Here is a 17,293-nt window from a genome sequence, read left to right as displayed (position 1 = left end):
GAGTAAAGACTTATTTGTTACCCTGTGTTTTATCGAATTACAAATTTTGTATCATCTCTTTTTTTATAATTATCAATTGGTACTCTCTATTTGCAAAAACTACATAGTTTGGTACATTCTCTGTGTTTAAATTTGTAATATTCCCATATTACCCATCCTTTTAATGATTTATTTAATTTTCAATAGTTTTATTATTTTAAAATGATTAAATATATTTTAAAAATTCGTAAAATAAAATAAATGTTTAATTAAAAATTTTAAATAATTTTAATAAACAAAATTATTTTTAACATAAATTTAATTAATAAAAAATTAAAATCTTCTTCAGTAACTTTAAATAAACCTAAATTTTAATTTAATCAATGAAAAAACTCATATTTCACCCTCACCATCTCAGTTCCCCACCCTCCCATTCTCACCAACATTTTTTTTTGTTTCAAAGTAGGTTGATTTGTTAATTAAGCAGGAAAAAGATTGTTTGAAAGGGTTTACATTTGTTTAAAAGCGTGTAAAGATGGTTTCAACAAGGGGTTACATGCCTTTAATAGGCTTAGATGGATGTTTCTTAAAAGGATATTGCAGAGGCATGTTGTTAGCAGCTATTGGGAAAGACCCAAACAACCCTCAGTATCCAATTGCTTATGCAATAGTTCAAAAGGAAAACAAGGATTCCTAGTCATGGTTTCTAAAGCTACTTGTTAAGGATCTTGAGATTGAGAGGCCTGCCACATTTACAATGATGAGTAACATGCAAAAGGGCCTAGAGAATGCATTGGTTGCCATTTTTGAGAGGGCAGAAACCAGATTCTATGTGAGGCATAATCTACATGCCAATTTCAAAAAAGAGCATCCTGGTCTGCTTCTTAAGCAGATGTTGTGGGCTTGTACAAGGGCAACAACACCTGTGGAATTTACAAGAAAGATGAATGAGATAAAAGATGTGGATGAGAAGGAAAACCAATGGTTGTTAAAGAAAGCACCAATAGAGTGGAGCAAATCACATTTTAGATACAGTGTGAAATGTGATATGCTTCTTAACAACCTCTGTGAAAGCTTTAATGCAGCAATTTTGCCTGCAAGGGACAAGGCTATTGTGACACTGTTGGAGAAGATCAGATTCTGGCTAATGTGTAGGTTTCGAACCAACATGGAGGCTGTTAAGAAATGGGTACACCTAGTCGATAAAAGGATCTTTAGATCTTATTGAGAAACACAAGTAGGTTGCAAGACATTGCAACACAACCATTGCAGACAGTGGCAAATTCCAAGTGTCTATCCAAGGAGTAGAAATATTGGTGGTTGACTTGGTTGCCAAAAAGTGCACTTGCAGGAGATTTCAATTGACTGACATCACTTGCAGGGCATTTGGTTTGGATTTCTTGGACTACAATGAGGACTGGTACAAAAAGGATGCTTACATTGCTGCATATGCTGGGATAATTGAACCCATGCCCAGCCCTGACAAATGGCCTTAAACTGGCCTAAACCTAATACTTTAACCTCCATAGCATACCTTACTAGGCAAACCCCCCCCCCCCCCCCCCCAAAAAAAAAAAAAAGAGAAACAAAAGTGTTGATGAACCACCACCTGAAGCCACAAAAAATTTGAAGGACAGGTCAAATTAATCATTAGAGTAATTGCAAGTAGACATGGCACTCTAAAGTGACTTGTTCAAATCCTACTCCTATTCAGGTTAATTACTAGGATAATTTTCTAAGTGGCCTAACATAATCAATATTACCACTGCAGCCAAATGTTCCAAAGAAAATGGGTAGACCAAAAAAGCTAAATCTAGAGCCTGAGACTATCAAAAGAAATCAAAGGAGAACTAGATAGAAAGCAAGGGAACAATCCTCTGCATCTCAGTAACAAGAATGAATGCAAAGCATATGATGACTGTTTTTTGTTAGCCAAGACTGTTTTTTTGTTTGCCATGGAGATCACCTTTTGTAATTGACTAACTGTTGTAATATCTCCCTGACAATGGCTATTGGCTTTTAGTATTATGCCAACTATTTATGCATAGCTTTAATAAGTTAATTTCTTGTTTTGGAACCAAACTCTGCTTAACTATGCATAATTGTAATATGATGGCTATGTTTTGGAACCAAACTTTGCTTAATTATGCAGCAAGTGAATATCAGTTTATTTTCAAATGTTGTTTAGCCACTCAATTAATGAGTATCTTTCTGTTGGTATCTAGTTTCCATTTTCATTTATTTATTTACTATGAAATATATAAGTAAAGTATGTATAATGGAAACATAATGTATAGAAATTGCAAACTGGTTTACCGTGGGTTAAGAGGACTTCCTGGACAAAATACAAGGCATCAGGGTGTGTACCGAACAATACAATACAAATTTTCATTTACATATCAACCAACAAGAAACCACAAACAAACACAAATACTAGTACACTTATTCTTATACTCGGATTAAACCAATCATGGTCATCCCTATTTGCAACAACTTGCTCTCTCAGATAGCAGTTTCCACATCCCATTGGCCCTTGCATTCTAACTTCATGTTCAATAGTCTGTATAGGACCAGATAAATTGACAATCTCATATTCCAACTCCCTGATTTTTCGAAGCAGCCCTGGTATGACATTTTTCAATCTATGACTAATTTCAAGGTCCATCCATTTGAAAAATTTGCATCCACCTTCTGACTGAAAATTCATAAACACATATAAACCAAACAATTTACAATATAGTTCTAACGTTATATTCATCCTATAAAAAACCCCAGTTAAACCATATCTTATTCTCATCTTGTAGTAGGATATGAACCTTCTGCCTGGATTATCACCAGTCCAGGAAGTCCCCTTAACCCACGGTAACCCACAAAAACAATTGATACTAGATTGAGCATTGGATGTTTGAAATCTCCTTTTCATCCCCGAACTCCTGCAAGAACTCCCATACATGTAACTTTACGAATTGCTAAGAGGGTTTCTATGAGATGCTTGCGAAAGTTGATCTTCCACTATCGCCCTTTCAAGCTTCCTTCAATGTCCTGGTTCGAAAAATGTCTGGATATTATGAGATTCTACGATTCTTTGAGATTTAGGGTTTACAGTGTGTTATATTGAGAGGGGTTAATCTGAAATTGTATTTAGTTTTAATAGTATAATTTAATTAAAATAGTTTTAAAAATAATTATTTGTTTTAAAATGTAAATAAAAAAAGAAAAAGGGTCATTTAATCTCTGCCTTATTATACGTGTCCATTTTTACTACTTAACGGAGCTGATGGTGACTGCTCCAAGGAAAAGGTAACATTGGGTGGTTTTACCATCAAAAATAAAGATTAGGTGTATAATTGTATAAACCCGAAAACAATGAGTATTTATGCGGCAAATATCTTTTTTTTTTAATTTTCTTTTCACAACCAATCATTACCACGAATTTGTCAATAAAAAATATCACAAAATATTCTTTGATCAATTGACAAAAAGTCTCAAAGTCTAAAAATGAAAAAATATATTTTATTAAAAAAAAATCTTCTTATAAATAAAATAATCTTTTGATTTCAAGAGAATTGAATAAATCTCGAAAAAACAAATTGTCGCGACAGATTATAAACTTTGTGAGGACAAATGCTTCAAAAAAAATTACTTTTGAATTATACAATATATTGCATATTTAAGATAGGGAAATTTGACTTTTAATGCAATAAGTGACACTATATTTAAAAAATACCATATCACTATATGACTCTCATTTTGGTGCTACTAATGACGTTACTACCCAAAATACCCCAGACATTTTTTCTCGAAGACTCTCCATATTCTCTCCCAAAGTCCCGAACCAAGCAAACTTTGTAATCGATAGGCCTCGATTGAATCCGTAGAACCCAACCATCATTGTCTTCCACGACCACGAACAAGGGCTCCCAAAGGGTCGAAGTTGACAATCGGAGAAGGGGAAGGAGAAAACGTCGAGCAAGCCGACCAAACATTTAGGAAACAACCCCAAAGAAAGCGAAGGTGAGGGATTTTGTTTTTAATCTGCAATATGTGTATGTGCCTGGTTTTTTTGTTGATTTTTGTTCATACGATAGATCGGGGCTAGGGAATGAAGAATCTGGGTTTTTTTCGATATTTTTCATGCAACTCGATAAAAATCGATAGTATATGATAGGGTCTGGATTTGACTGTGCCTCGATAGGCCTCGATGGGACTCGATGAAATTTTAGGCTTATAGAAATTTTAGCCTATACCTCGATAGGACTAGATGATACGGGCTTTGGGGATTTTAGGACCTACCTTGATAGGACTCGATGATACGGGGCTTTGGGATTTTTAGGACCTACCTCGATAGGAATCAATAGGCCTCGATAGGACTCGATACTACGAGACTTTGGGATTTTTAGGCCTTACCTTGATAGGCCTCGATAAGACTCGATAGTAACCCGATGTATTATTCTTTGTGATTTTTATAACCCACCTCGATAGGACTTGATAGGACTCGATAGTATCTGCCTCGATGGGACTCGATAGTAACTGCCTCGATAGTGACTAGATTATTTTACATTTTTAACATTTTTTTTTTTAGATGCTTGACCTTATTGTGCCGTTGGAGAAGCATTTTCCTAGCCGTGTCACTTATAGGGGTAGTGCCTACTTGGATACCCTTATAAAGCAGTTTGAGAGGCATGGTCTTATTGAAAGGGCACAGGCATGCCCGTTGGGACAGTTCTTTAAGGCGAAATCATTTAGTTTTTCTGGGGTTCTACTGCATCAGCTAATGTTGCGTAAGGTAGAAAGCAAGAAGCCTGAAGAGGGTCAGTTCTACATGGGCAACACTCTGTGTAGATTTGGTATTGCAGAGTTTGCTCTAGTTACCGGGCTAAATTTTGGGAAATCACCGTCCCCAGATGAGTTGAAAGAGCATCTTTCAAGTGATCAGATCATCTAGGAATATTTTAATGGTGATTCGAAGGTTAGTTTTGGTTGGTTGGAAGATGCTTTGAAGGCCTCCACAAACCCAGAAGATGCATTTAAGCTGGGTTTGTGCTATTTGATAGAGGGGGTACTGAATGCCCTAGAGAAGACAACGACAATATGGGGAGATTCCCTTAGGATGGTTGAGGATCTTGATTACTTTTTCAAGTATCCATGGGGGAAGTTGTCATTTAAGAAGGCTAGCAGAGGAGTTCAGAAGGACATGAAGAAGCAATTGAAACACTACGAGGAGAAGAAGAAAGAGGGGTCAAGCAAAAAACAGAAGAAGGCAAAGTATAGTTTCAATGGCTATGCACCCGCGCTTCTTTACTGGGCTTTTGAGGCCATGCCTTCTCTCGGGAGTAAGTTCGGTGAGAACAGTGGGAACCAGATTCCGAGGATGCTTAGCTGGGCTACGAAGACTGATATCACTATTTCGACAGCTTAGTTGGTTCCTATACTCGCCAATCATCGAGTAAGTTCCATTTTATCTTGTTAAATGTCACAGATTAATTGATTAACGATTTATTTTATTAAAGTTTTCCTGACACATGTTATTCAACCATGCAGTTAGTGGTATTTCCCATGCTGAAGCCACGTCCCAGTGAGGTAGTCTACTACAATAGCCTCCCAGAAGTTGATTCCGGGTTATTCTCTGAGTTAGAATCAACTGTGGGGGAGGCTGGGACTGCAGCGGAGGAAGTAGTAGTACCTGAGAATGAGGCAGAGAAGCTGGCAAAAATTGCAAAGGAAGCCTCCATTTTTTACGAGGATGTCCCGAGGGTTGAGGATGGCACTTCACAACCCTATACAGCTTCATCTAGTCAGGTTGCCCAGCCTGATTATGAGAAATTGATGCAAAGACTCAAAAGGGTTGAAGAGGGCCAGGCAACCTTACTACAGAATCAGACTACGATCATGGCTCAGTTGGCGCAGCTGCTTTCAGTGGTTTCAGGTCGATCCCCTGACGTAAAATCAGATACAGAGTCTGATATCTTGCCTGCAGACTACGAGCGCGGTGATCAACCCTCCACTCCACAGGCCCAGACATCTGTAGTTGCCAGTGATGCTGACAGTCCCAATGTACGAGTGCTGCAGCCCGGGGAGGCAGCTGGCCTTGAAGTTGTTAGGAAGAAACACAAGCCCAAGCGTTTTGATGACTTCACCAACCCAACGAAGAAGATCAGATATGATAAACAGGGGGTAGTTGCTGAACCATTGAGGAAGTGTGACCCACAGCAGGAGAAGAGCTTCCATAAGTGGATCATCGGGAAGATCGACAACAAGAGAGACCGGAACGTCTATACTGAGACGCACGGTGTGGCATGGTTCTTGCAGCTGCACACATTCCACAGAGCATGTGGCCACCATACTTATTCTTCAAGAATGTGTCATCCACACAAATTACAGGACGACAGTACTGGAAACCACACCTAGAAACACCGAAGGAAAAGAAGAAATACAAGAAACGACCATCTTCTGCTACAAAATCAGTAATTGTACCTGGGTTCTTATGCTCCAACTGACACAGGTATCCAGGTAATTTGGAGTATGATTCCTCATGTGTCCCTCTGACATACATAAGAGCCTTTTCTCTGCATCTCCACGCCTTCTCATAGCTCATTTCGACCCCAAAATGGTGTTTCATATCCTCTCTTATGTTGTTTGCCATGTATCGAGTACCATCGGTAGCAAATTTCCTCTTGATTAGGTGCCCAACAACCCACGGTGATGCTTGACGGTGGTCCTTATCTCGAATTTCTTGTGAGCAAGTGTGTACTTCGTTGTATACAGTAATCTCGAACATTTCAGATCACATTTTTTTCTTATCCCTCAATCTCCAACCACAATCAGGATCCTTGCAGGCAATGTACCACACATCAGTCCCAGATTTCTTCACCATAAACTCAAAATTATTTTTCATCGCAAATATGGATGCTTTGGTTTTCAATTCAAGCTTGTTCTGAAAGAACTTCCCAAGGTGCAATTCTCCTAAAGCTTTGCTGGTTGAGGAATGATGTTGATGTGAGGCCTCTATATCCTCTTTGGTGAACATGGGAGCACTCCATGTTCTACGATCTTCACCTAAGTCCAATGGAGAACTCCATCTAAAACTATCATCGATTCTACTTGGACCTAGACGACTACTGCTGGTCCCAGGTGTTTGTCGATCTTCTATTCTGGACTCCTCATCTACCATAACATTTGAACTCTGTGTTGGAAAATCTGCCCTAACATCTGGCCCACCAAGATCTGTTGCATCAGCAACAGGATCGTCGTTGACATAAAGATTGTAGCCATAGGGATCGTACTCCGCCTTGTCATGCCCATATGGCGGATCTCTAACCGGGATATCATCATGGACTATGACGTCTGGATTTGTCTCGAGAACACATGTTCTAACGTCACCTTGAGTTCCTTTGAAACCATGACATGGAGGAGAAATGTTCTCTTCAAATCGAACTTCTTTATTAACGCTGGCAGAAGCCGATGTATTTCTTACACCTCCCTTCTTAATCAATGTCACACATAGAGGAATGAGCTTCTCTACAGATTTCGATGCTAACCCAATGAATGCACGCACATGCCTATCATTTTTTATAACGGTAGGTTTGACGGATTGTGATAGGCATGTGTACGGGACCTCAATTTTCAAGTCATGTACACATTTATCCACTTCAAGCTCATCGTACAGAATGTCAAGCAGTTGCTCATACGTCACACCCTTCTCCACGGGCAGAACTTGATTTTCAGCATCTCTGAAAATCCAATCCCTATTTTCGAGTTCCCAAACACCATTGAATGCAACAAATACAGAAACAGTCGAATCTGCAACAAAAAAACAAAAAAAAAAAGGTCAAAAAGTTAAACTACAACATAAAACAGCAAAATCTCGATTTCTATTGATATATGTCGAGTCCTATCGAGGTCACACCTATCGAGTACAGTCAAGGACTATCGAGGCAAACAATCCAATAAAATTCTTATACACCTATCGAGTTTTATCGAATACAATCGAGGACTATCGAGGCAAACAATTCAATTAAACTCTTATACACCTATCGAGTTTTATCGAGCACAATCGAGGTATTAAATCCAATTAAACTCTTATACACCTATCGAGCTTTATTGAGTATAATCAAGGACCATCAAGGTATTAACATCCTAACACTATCGAGGCATGTCGAGGTCCATCGAGCCAGCATGCATGCAACACATCAAGACCTATCGAGTTTCATCGAAACTCATCGAGGCAGGAAAAAAATCCAAAAAAAAAAACGCACGAAGTATCCAAAATTCATTCCGACAGTGAAAAATTGCAATAAAACATGAAAGCATACACATATATATTTGAAATAAGACAAGTAATGTAACCAAACAAGTTTCCTCACTACATATAACAAATATATACTTACCCATACGATTTTTTCCCCTAGATCCGAAATCCAAAATGAAGTTTCTTGACTTGAAAGAACTCACAACTTGCCCCTAGATCCGAAATGCAAGTTAATGGTGGCTGGCTTTTTTTGTGTGTACGAGAGTTTGAGAGATAGAGAAAGAAAAAATAAGAGATAGAAAGTGAAGACTACGAGAAAAAGAGAGGGAAAATTATGTCAGGGACATTTTGGGAATTAGGAGAATACTAGGATAAAAAAGTGATGTTTTTTATGCATGGCATTATTTTGTCATGGTACACCGTTTGATGCTTCAAAAGTCAAATTTCCCTTAAGATATCCAATTTAGTATTTTAAAATTTTAAAAAGATTAATTTAATATGTTTTGGTGAGACCTGTTGCCAGTTTTGAAAAGAGAATTGCTAAGGGGCATCACTGGTGCCCAACACTACAAGTAAGTGACTTATCGCTATTGGTGCAATCTAATATCGGATCCCACTTGTTTGAATTTAATAAGTATTATGGAGTATCGCTAACCAATCATAGAATATCACATCATGTGGTGTTGGACATCTTAAGGAGTCAAATATCAACGCTCTTTTGAAAAAGACAATACCCCTGTAATCCACTCTCTGCCTACCAATGGTTAGATGAAAGTCAACTTTAGTTTTGACCGTTGAATGTTATTAAGGAACTGAGAGACTAAATTCAATGGTTACTGTGATTATTATTTTTCTTTTTCCCCAATAATGGTTGTCTTCTTATTAGGTCTGTAAAGTTTTTCTCAAGTAGCTGCCTTCTCATAGGAATGGAGCAAAGCAATGTTACATTCATCTTTCTTTTAGTGCCTTCAAAAAACCTGCAATACCAGCAACCAGCTAGCTAATTAAGCATCAAAGGTACGCCTTTTATTTTTACTTTTATTTTTTTAGTTGAGGCTGGAATATTTTAAGCTAATACCAAATTTTAAATTATTTTCAATATATTGAAGATTAGCCGAGCCTGCTCATATTATGAGTTTAGAATTTCAAAGAGATAAACCAATAAGGCTAGAGTTTGTCTATTGGTCAACATCTAATCTTTCTTTTTTTTCATGAGTTTAAACTGTTCATATTTACCGTTTAAAAGAAATTTATTAGATGTATCATTAATTCAATACCTCTCTCTCTGAAAACAGAACCAATATACCTCTGTTTATAGGGTAAGTTCGTTCCATATGAATTAAGAAAAAAATTGGTGCTTTCTTTTGAATATATATTTATATATATATATATATATCTGCTTATAGTGTAAATTGAGAGGACAGTTCAGCGTCCTAATTATTGCCCTCTATTCATTTGTACTTGTAAGAATAAAGAAGACAAAAAAGAATGGCAGAGCATGTTGGAGGAGATGATATTAGGATTAAAGTTGATAGATTGGCAACTGAACTGGAAAAGCTGATGTCTCATGATAATGTATCAATGGCACCTCAACATAGTCCCTGCATCTTTAGAGTCCCAAACATATTATCAAGGCATAAACCAGAAGCTTATGCACCCTATGCATTTTCAATTGGGCCATTCCACTACACTAAATCACATCTACAAGCCACCCAGAAAATCAAGCTCAGATATTTGCATGAACTCACCTACCGTTTTCCAAACCCCAAGAGGAAAGAACAGGTAAAAAGCTGTGCAATCCCATATCGCTCGAGGAAGGTCAAGTGTGATGATTTTAAAACTGTGTAGGTGTGGAACTACACAGTTCCTACACAGTTGAAGAGGGCTTAAATGGATTGATGGGTAGTACCTATGCCAACAAGATGCATCTTCTTTTCGGTAGCCATCACTTGAGAACTCCAAAGTTAAGCGTGCTTGACCTGGAGTAATTTCATGATGGGTAAGTAAGTTTTCCCAGGCTGCATGCGAGTGAGAACAAAACACGCTGGAAAGACTCATGTTGGTTTTCAGGGCCAGTCGTCATTCGAAAAACATAGTGACGTGGGGCTTTACATCCTGACACTGTTAGATACTTGTTCCCTGTAGAGTTGGTGGGAAACTTTCTACAAATGGGCTCCTGCAATTTTCCTGGGCCCATGGTCTTCATTAGTGCATCTCTATGTAATTAATTAGCATTTTACTCCCAAAATGATGAGGACCGAGTCTCCTATAAATAGGGTTGAAATATCTCATTGTAAAGGGTTCAAAACTTTGGCTAGTTAAGTAGTGTAAACTCAGAGCAATTAATATATATGTTGCCTAAGACTCCAATGAAGCTTGCTCAAACAAGCTTCAAACCCAATAATACCAAAGACTCATGGATTACAACTTTTTTATAGTCTGAACCACATAAAACCTCAGTGTTATTATATTCTATTTTCTGTCAAATTCTTACACTTTGATTGTTAGTTTAATATATTATTTTATGTTGTATATATTTGTTAATAGCTATCTCATCCAATTTATTTGATATCATTTTTAAGTAGAATATTGTTTTTTTTTTTTGAGAAAATATATTAATATATTTTGATACTAGGAAGTATATAATTTTATTAAAGTATACCATTAAGTATATAAATAAATTAATGTGTTTTTAAGTGTATAAAATGATGATGATGATTAAGTGTATATTTTTATACAAGACTAGTTTTCTATATAATTTGATATTGATAATGATTATGATTATTCAAAGCTCTTATTTGTTTTGGTGTGTAAGACTTGCAACTGATTTTGTGCTAATAGTACTATTTGGTATCCCAGAAAAAAAATCTGGGTCCAATGTGCTAATACCTTAAAGATTGGGGATTATTTTACAAATAAGTAGCTGCATTATTTCTCATACATTTTTGGTATTATTGAATATTATTTTTCTTTATCCCCTTTAATATGAGACCTTCGCTCTTCGGCCAATCACACTCTTCTGCAAACTTGTTTGTCTTCTTATTATAATTGTAAAGTTGTTCTGAAGTAGCTGCGTTCTCATAGGAATGAAGCAACAATGTACTCGTCTTTTTGTTGCGCCTTTAGAAAATCTGCAACACCTTCAACCAGCTAGCTAAGCTTCAAAGGTACGTCTTTTTATTTGTATTTTTTTTGGAAAAATTACATACATCACCGTATATCTCAAAAAAACTTAAAATATACGATGCATATCAAATATACGGTTTAATTTTTGATATTGAATGTATTTAAGACATGTATCCATATAAATATGCATACAATAGTACTATAAGTATAATATCATCTATATGACTATATACTTACCCATTTATGAGTGAATATATAGCTAGTTATAACCTATAGGGATTAAAATTAAATTCTTTAAATAATACTAAAAGATAAATAATTATTGAAATAATAATAAGTTGTTACAAATTAGTAATATTGTTCCAGAAATACTATTGGAATGATAAATAACTATTAAAATTATAAAACTAGTTTGGTAAATTTTTATTATAATTATGTTAAGTAATTTTATAAATTATTTATGCAAATATTAGTTACACAAATATATTTTTATTTGTAAATTAGTTATGTAAACTTTTGTTATAAAAATCATTTTTTTATATGAATTAATTTGTAAATGTTGTTTACAAATTTGTAAAAGTTGTTTACTTATTGTAATAGTTTTGTTACTACTTATTACAATTTCGTAACTGACTTTTTTACTTTTTAATGATTTTTAGTTACTGTCGGTAACAATTTTGTTATTGATTGTAATAGTTTTGTTACTACTTGTTACAATCTTGTAACTTATATTTTTACTTTGTAACTATAGCATTTGTTACAAATTTAGTTGTTCTATCATCTAGCATTTTTTTTTTGTAAATTTTAGTTACAAAAATTGAATAATTTAGCTATAAAATTAATTATGTAAATCATTGTTACAAACATGTTAACAAAAAAAAAAAAAGAATGTGTTGCTATGTGGGCTTGAGTGGCTTATTTAACAATAGATCATTCATTGATTGGTATTATAATTGGGTGCCGTATATTTGTAATTAGTTTCACTTGCCGTATATTTAGACTTTTTTTTTTGTTAACTTACAGTATATATGCAATTTTCCCTATTTTTTTAGTTGATGGCTGGAATATTTTAAGCTTATACCAAATTTTAAATGTATTAAAGATTAGAATTTCAAAGAGAGCATAAAAAAGCTATGATAAGCGTAGCTCTTATGGACCAATAAGGCTGGAGTACTACAATGTCTATTGGTCTTAGATCCAATAATCTTTTTTGTTTTTTTTTCTTTTTATATGAGTTTAAATTTCTTCCCCTCCTTTCATTGTACTTCTTTTTAGTATAAAGAGGAAAAAAAAGAAGAATGACAGAGCATGTTGGAGGAGATGATATGAGGATTAAAGTTGATACATTGGCAACTGAACTGGAAAAGTTGATGTCTGATACTGTGTCAATGGCACCTCAACATAGTCCCTGCATCTTTGGAGTCCCAAACATATTATCAAGGCATAAACCAGAAGCTTATGCACCCTATGCATTTTCATTTGGGCCATTCCACTACACCAAATCACATCTACAAGCCACCCAGAAAATCAAGCTCAGATATTTGCATGAACTCACCTCCCGTTTTCCTGACCCCAAGAGGAAACTGATGGAGCTCACTACAGCCCTTATTGAGGTTCAAAATGAGGCTCGGGAGTGCTACGAAGGATCAATCGATACGAATATGGATGAACTTGTAAAAGTGTTAGTACTCGATGGCTGCTTCCTCATTGAACTGTTCTGCAAATGGAGGTATTTCAACCTCACTGGAAAAGATGACCCCATCTTCGGTGTCAACTGCATGACCACATTGCTGTATCATGACTTAATTTTGTTGGAAAACCAAATACCTTGGCTAGTGCTTGACTGTGATAACCAGGCCCAAATATCATTAGACCCCAAGCCCATTCGAACAAAGGCCCAGAACTGGTTGGATGAAGCAGCCGAAATAGCTAAGTGCACTCAAGAACAGCCAGAAAATGCAGCAAGAGAAACTGTTGAGGCAAACGAAGGGAACCGACTGAACAACACAGCGCGTGAGAAAAGGGCACGCGCACAACCGAGATGGATGAAGGATTTCGTGATAGCCGAGACGCGTTGAGCAAGAGCAAATGGAGAATAACCAATTTCTGTTATATTGTTGTAATTGCCGTTTGGCTTAGTGGTTGGACATATATATGTTTTGTAAGTATTACACCATTTTCTTATCATGAATGAAGTAATCTGAGAACTTGGGAGATTTGTACTGTCTCAAAGAGTACTCATAGCTATTAGACTGTTTGTTTCACGAGACCATGGCTCCACTCGTAAATCTTCCATTGAATATACTAGTAACTAGTTACTTCAAGGGCATTATCTCTAGAGGAGTAGACCTTCATGAAGATGATTACAAATGCGAAAACAAGCACATTCTGGATCTATTAAGGAACTCACTGGTTTTTCCTTCTAGTATTGCAAAACAAGAAAGAAGTTTGAATTGTTCCACCGATAATTGGCAACTAATGCCACCTGCTACAACTCTGCAAGAGGCAGGAATAAAGTTCAAGAAGGCTACAAGTGGTACATTTTCTAGTATTTTGGATATCAAATTCAACAAAGGTGTAATTGAGATTCCTTCACTATTCATTGGGGACTGCACAGAGTCTCTGTTCAGGAATCTGATATGCTTTGAGCAATGCCTCCCTAATTGTGGTGAAGTGATTAGTTCTTACATGGCATTGTTAAACTACCTCGATAGTACTGCCCATGACACAGAAATATTTATAAAGAGTGGGATCATTGAAAATTGGGTGGATATTGACGATGCCACCATATTCTTCAACCAAATCTTCAATGACAGTACTATTTTTCATTTCTACTATCTTGATCTTGTGTGGGAGGTAAATAAATATTGTGAACGCAGTTGGCCGAGATATCGAAGAGTTCTTATGCATAACTATTTCAAGCATCCGTGGGCACTTATTTCGGTCGTAGTTGCAGCTATCCTACTCATTCTTAGTTTCTTACAGACTTTATTCACCATAATTAAATAGCTTGATTGGGGGTGTGTAATTTGGGCTGCTATTTACTGTAATGTATTAATGTAACTATATAACTGCAAACTGCTAATTAGGAACATAAAAATAGAAAAATGCAACTTGATGACTAATCATTGGTTAAGAAACTCAGAATTTGAAGACTCTTAAAGACCATCTTTTTAATTATAATTATATATGTAACTATATATATAAAGGAAAAATAAGTTGCAGTCTTTGTGTGGGTGAATTTGTTGTGGTCAAATTGTTGACCTCTATCCACCTAGAAAATTGTTGACATCATGAAAGAATTTTTAAGTTATTGACCCTTCCAATCCGGTGGAGTCCTCCCAGTCACTAAATAATTCACAAAATCAGCATACCATGGAATTGAAACTTCTCTCACCACTAAGAGTTGCTCATCTCGAAATGTCTCTTTAATTGGCCGCTCAAAATCATCCATATTATCATCTTCAAGTCTAGAAAGATGATAACTATTTGATTCTCCGTTCTTTTTCTATCACGAATTTCCAAATCAAATTCTTGAAGAAGCAACACTCAACAAATGAGTCTTGGTTTGGCATCCTTCTTTGCAATGAGATACTTGATGGCAAAATGGTCCGTGTACACCACAACCTTAGTTCAAACAAGGTATGCTCTAAACTTATCAAAAGCAAATACCACAGCCAAAAGTTATTTCTCAGTGGTAGTGTAGTTCAGTTTAGCATTGACCAATGTCTTGCTTGCATAATAGATGGAATGAAACACCTTCTCTTTTCTTTGGCCAAGTACAGCTCCTATAGCAAAATCACTAGCATCGCACATAAGCTCAAAAGAGAAGGACCAATCTGGTGCCACAATAATACAGGCAGATACAAGAGCTTTCTTCAAAGTGACAAAGGCCTCTTGACACTCATTAGTAAACTCAAAAGCTCAATTTTGCTCTAGTAAAGAACAAAGAGGCTTAGAGATTTTTGAGAAATCTTTGATAAACCTCCTATAGAAACCCGCATGCCCCAAGAAACTTTGAATTCCCTTGACTGAAGTAGGTGGTGGCAACTTCTCAATGACTTCAATCTTGGCTCTATCTACCTCAATGTCTTCGTTAGAAATCTGATGACCCAATACAATGCCTTCTTGCACCATAAAATTGCACTTTTCTCAATTAAGCACCAAGTTTGTTTTTTCACATCTATCTAACACTTTCTCAACATTAGCCAAACAAGTGTCATAAGATTCACCAAACACCGAAAAATCATCCATAAACACTTCAAGAGTTTTCTCCACCATATCTGAAAAAATAGCCATCGTGCAACGTTGAAATGTGGCGGGTGCATTACATAATCCAAAAGGCATCCTCCTAAAAGCAAATGTCTCATATGGGCACGTAAACGTAATTTTTCCTTGATCTTCAGGAGCAATAAAAATTTGATTGTAGCCTGAATACCCATCCAAAAAGCAATAATACTCCTTCCCTGCTAGTCTATCAAGCATTTGATCAATAAAAAGCAGCGGGAAATGATCTTTTCTTGTTGCTTTATTTAGCTTCCGATAATTCATACAAACATGTCAACCCGTCACTCTCCTTGTGGAAATCAATTCATTGTTATCATTAGCTATCACATTGACTCCCCCTTTCTTGGGAACACATTGAACCGGGGTGACCCACGTACTATCTGAGATTGGGTAAATAATACTAGCATCAAGCCATTTAATCACCTTCTTTTTTTATCACTTCCTTCATAATGGAATTAAGCCTCTGTTGTTGTTCAACATAATTGCTACAAGAATCTTCCAGCAAAATCTTATGCATACAAAGTGAGGGACTTATACCATTTATAACCGCCATAGTCCAACCAATAGCCTTCTTGTATTTCTTCAACACATCAAGCAACATCTTCTCTTTTTCAACTCCCAACAACGCAGAAATAATCACTGGTAAAGTCTCTTCACAATCCAAATAAGCATACTTCAAATGACTAGGCAAAGACTTCAATTCTAACTTTGGTGGTTCTTGAATAGATGGCTTGGAAGGCTTGAAATTTCTTTCCGATAACTCTAAGGACTCAAAATTCCTTCTAACTTTAGTAAAAGGCTGCTGGGATTCTACCCATGTTACTTGGGTTTCTTCCTCTTCACTCATTTCTTCAAGTGAAATCACTCCCAATTCATCTTTACACGTTTCTTTTAGCAATTTTTCAGCCACAATAGTATCAATCACACTCAAAGAAGAGCATTCATCAATCTCATCCTGAAACTTCATAGAATTGAACACATTAAAGGTCACTTGTTGGTCATTCACTCTCATAGTAAGCTATCCTTTTTTAACATCAATCAAAGTCCTTCCGATGGCAAAAAATGGTCTTCCCAAAATTATTGGAACATCTCAATCCGCTTCATAATCAAGAATAATGAAATTCGTTGGAAAAATGAATTTATCAACTTGCACAAGTACATCTTCAATCTTGCCCTCCGGGTGTGCCATAGATCGATCCGCTAATTGCAAAGTGACAATGGTTGGCCTTGCTTCTCCAATTCCTAACTTCTTGAAAATCGACATGGGCATCAAATTAATACTAGCCCCCAAGTCTCAAAGTGCTCTACCAACATCTCTACACCAATAGAACAATGAATTGTAAAGCTGCCCGGATCTTTCAATTTAGGAGGAATTTTATTCTTCAATATGGCACTACAATCTTCAGTCAAAACCACCGTTTCAAATTCTCCAAGTTTCCTCTTCTTTGTCAAAATATCCTTCAAGAACTTTACATAGTTAGGCATTTGTTCCAAAGCTTCCACCAGAGTTATATTGATGTGGAGTTGCTTCAATACATCCAAAAATCTTTGAAATTGGCTATCTTGCTGCTGCTTTTGAAATTACTGAGGAAATGGTGGAGGTGGCTTGCTCATTGGCTTCACTGATACATTTTGCTGAGGAATTGTTGCAGC

The 17,293-nt window shown here is 36.3% G+C and overlaps 1 protein-coding gene across 1 annotated transcript; it reads left to right on the top strand.

Annotated features, from left to right (window-relative positions):
* Positions 1–11,231: 11,231 nt before the first annotated feature.
* Positions 11,232–14,478, top strand: LOC133813866 (putative UPF0481 protein At3g02645). The gene is made up of 3 exons (XM_062246902.1): positions 11,232–11,394; positions 12,629–13,426; positions 13,605–14,478. The coding sequence occupies exons 2-3, from the start codon at positions 12,652–12,654 to the stop codon at positions 14,360–14,362; spliced, it is 1,533 nt and encodes a 510-aa protein (XP_062102886.1). The 5' UTR covers positions 11,232–11,394; positions 12,629–12,651; the 3' UTR covers positions 14,363–14,478.
* The last annotated feature ends 2,815 nt before the right edge of the window (positions 14,479–17,293 follow it).

This window comes from Humulus lupulus, chromosome 2, assembly GCF_963169125.1.
Source record: "Humulus lupulus chromosome 2, drHumLupu1.1, whole genome shotgun sequence".
NCBI lineage: Eukaryota > Viridiplantae > Streptophyta > Magnoliopsida > Rosales > Cannabaceae > Humulus > Humulus lupulus.
The sequence above is the reverse complement of the archived record's forward strand: the minus strand, read 5'-3'. Positions and strand labels throughout refer to the sequence as shown.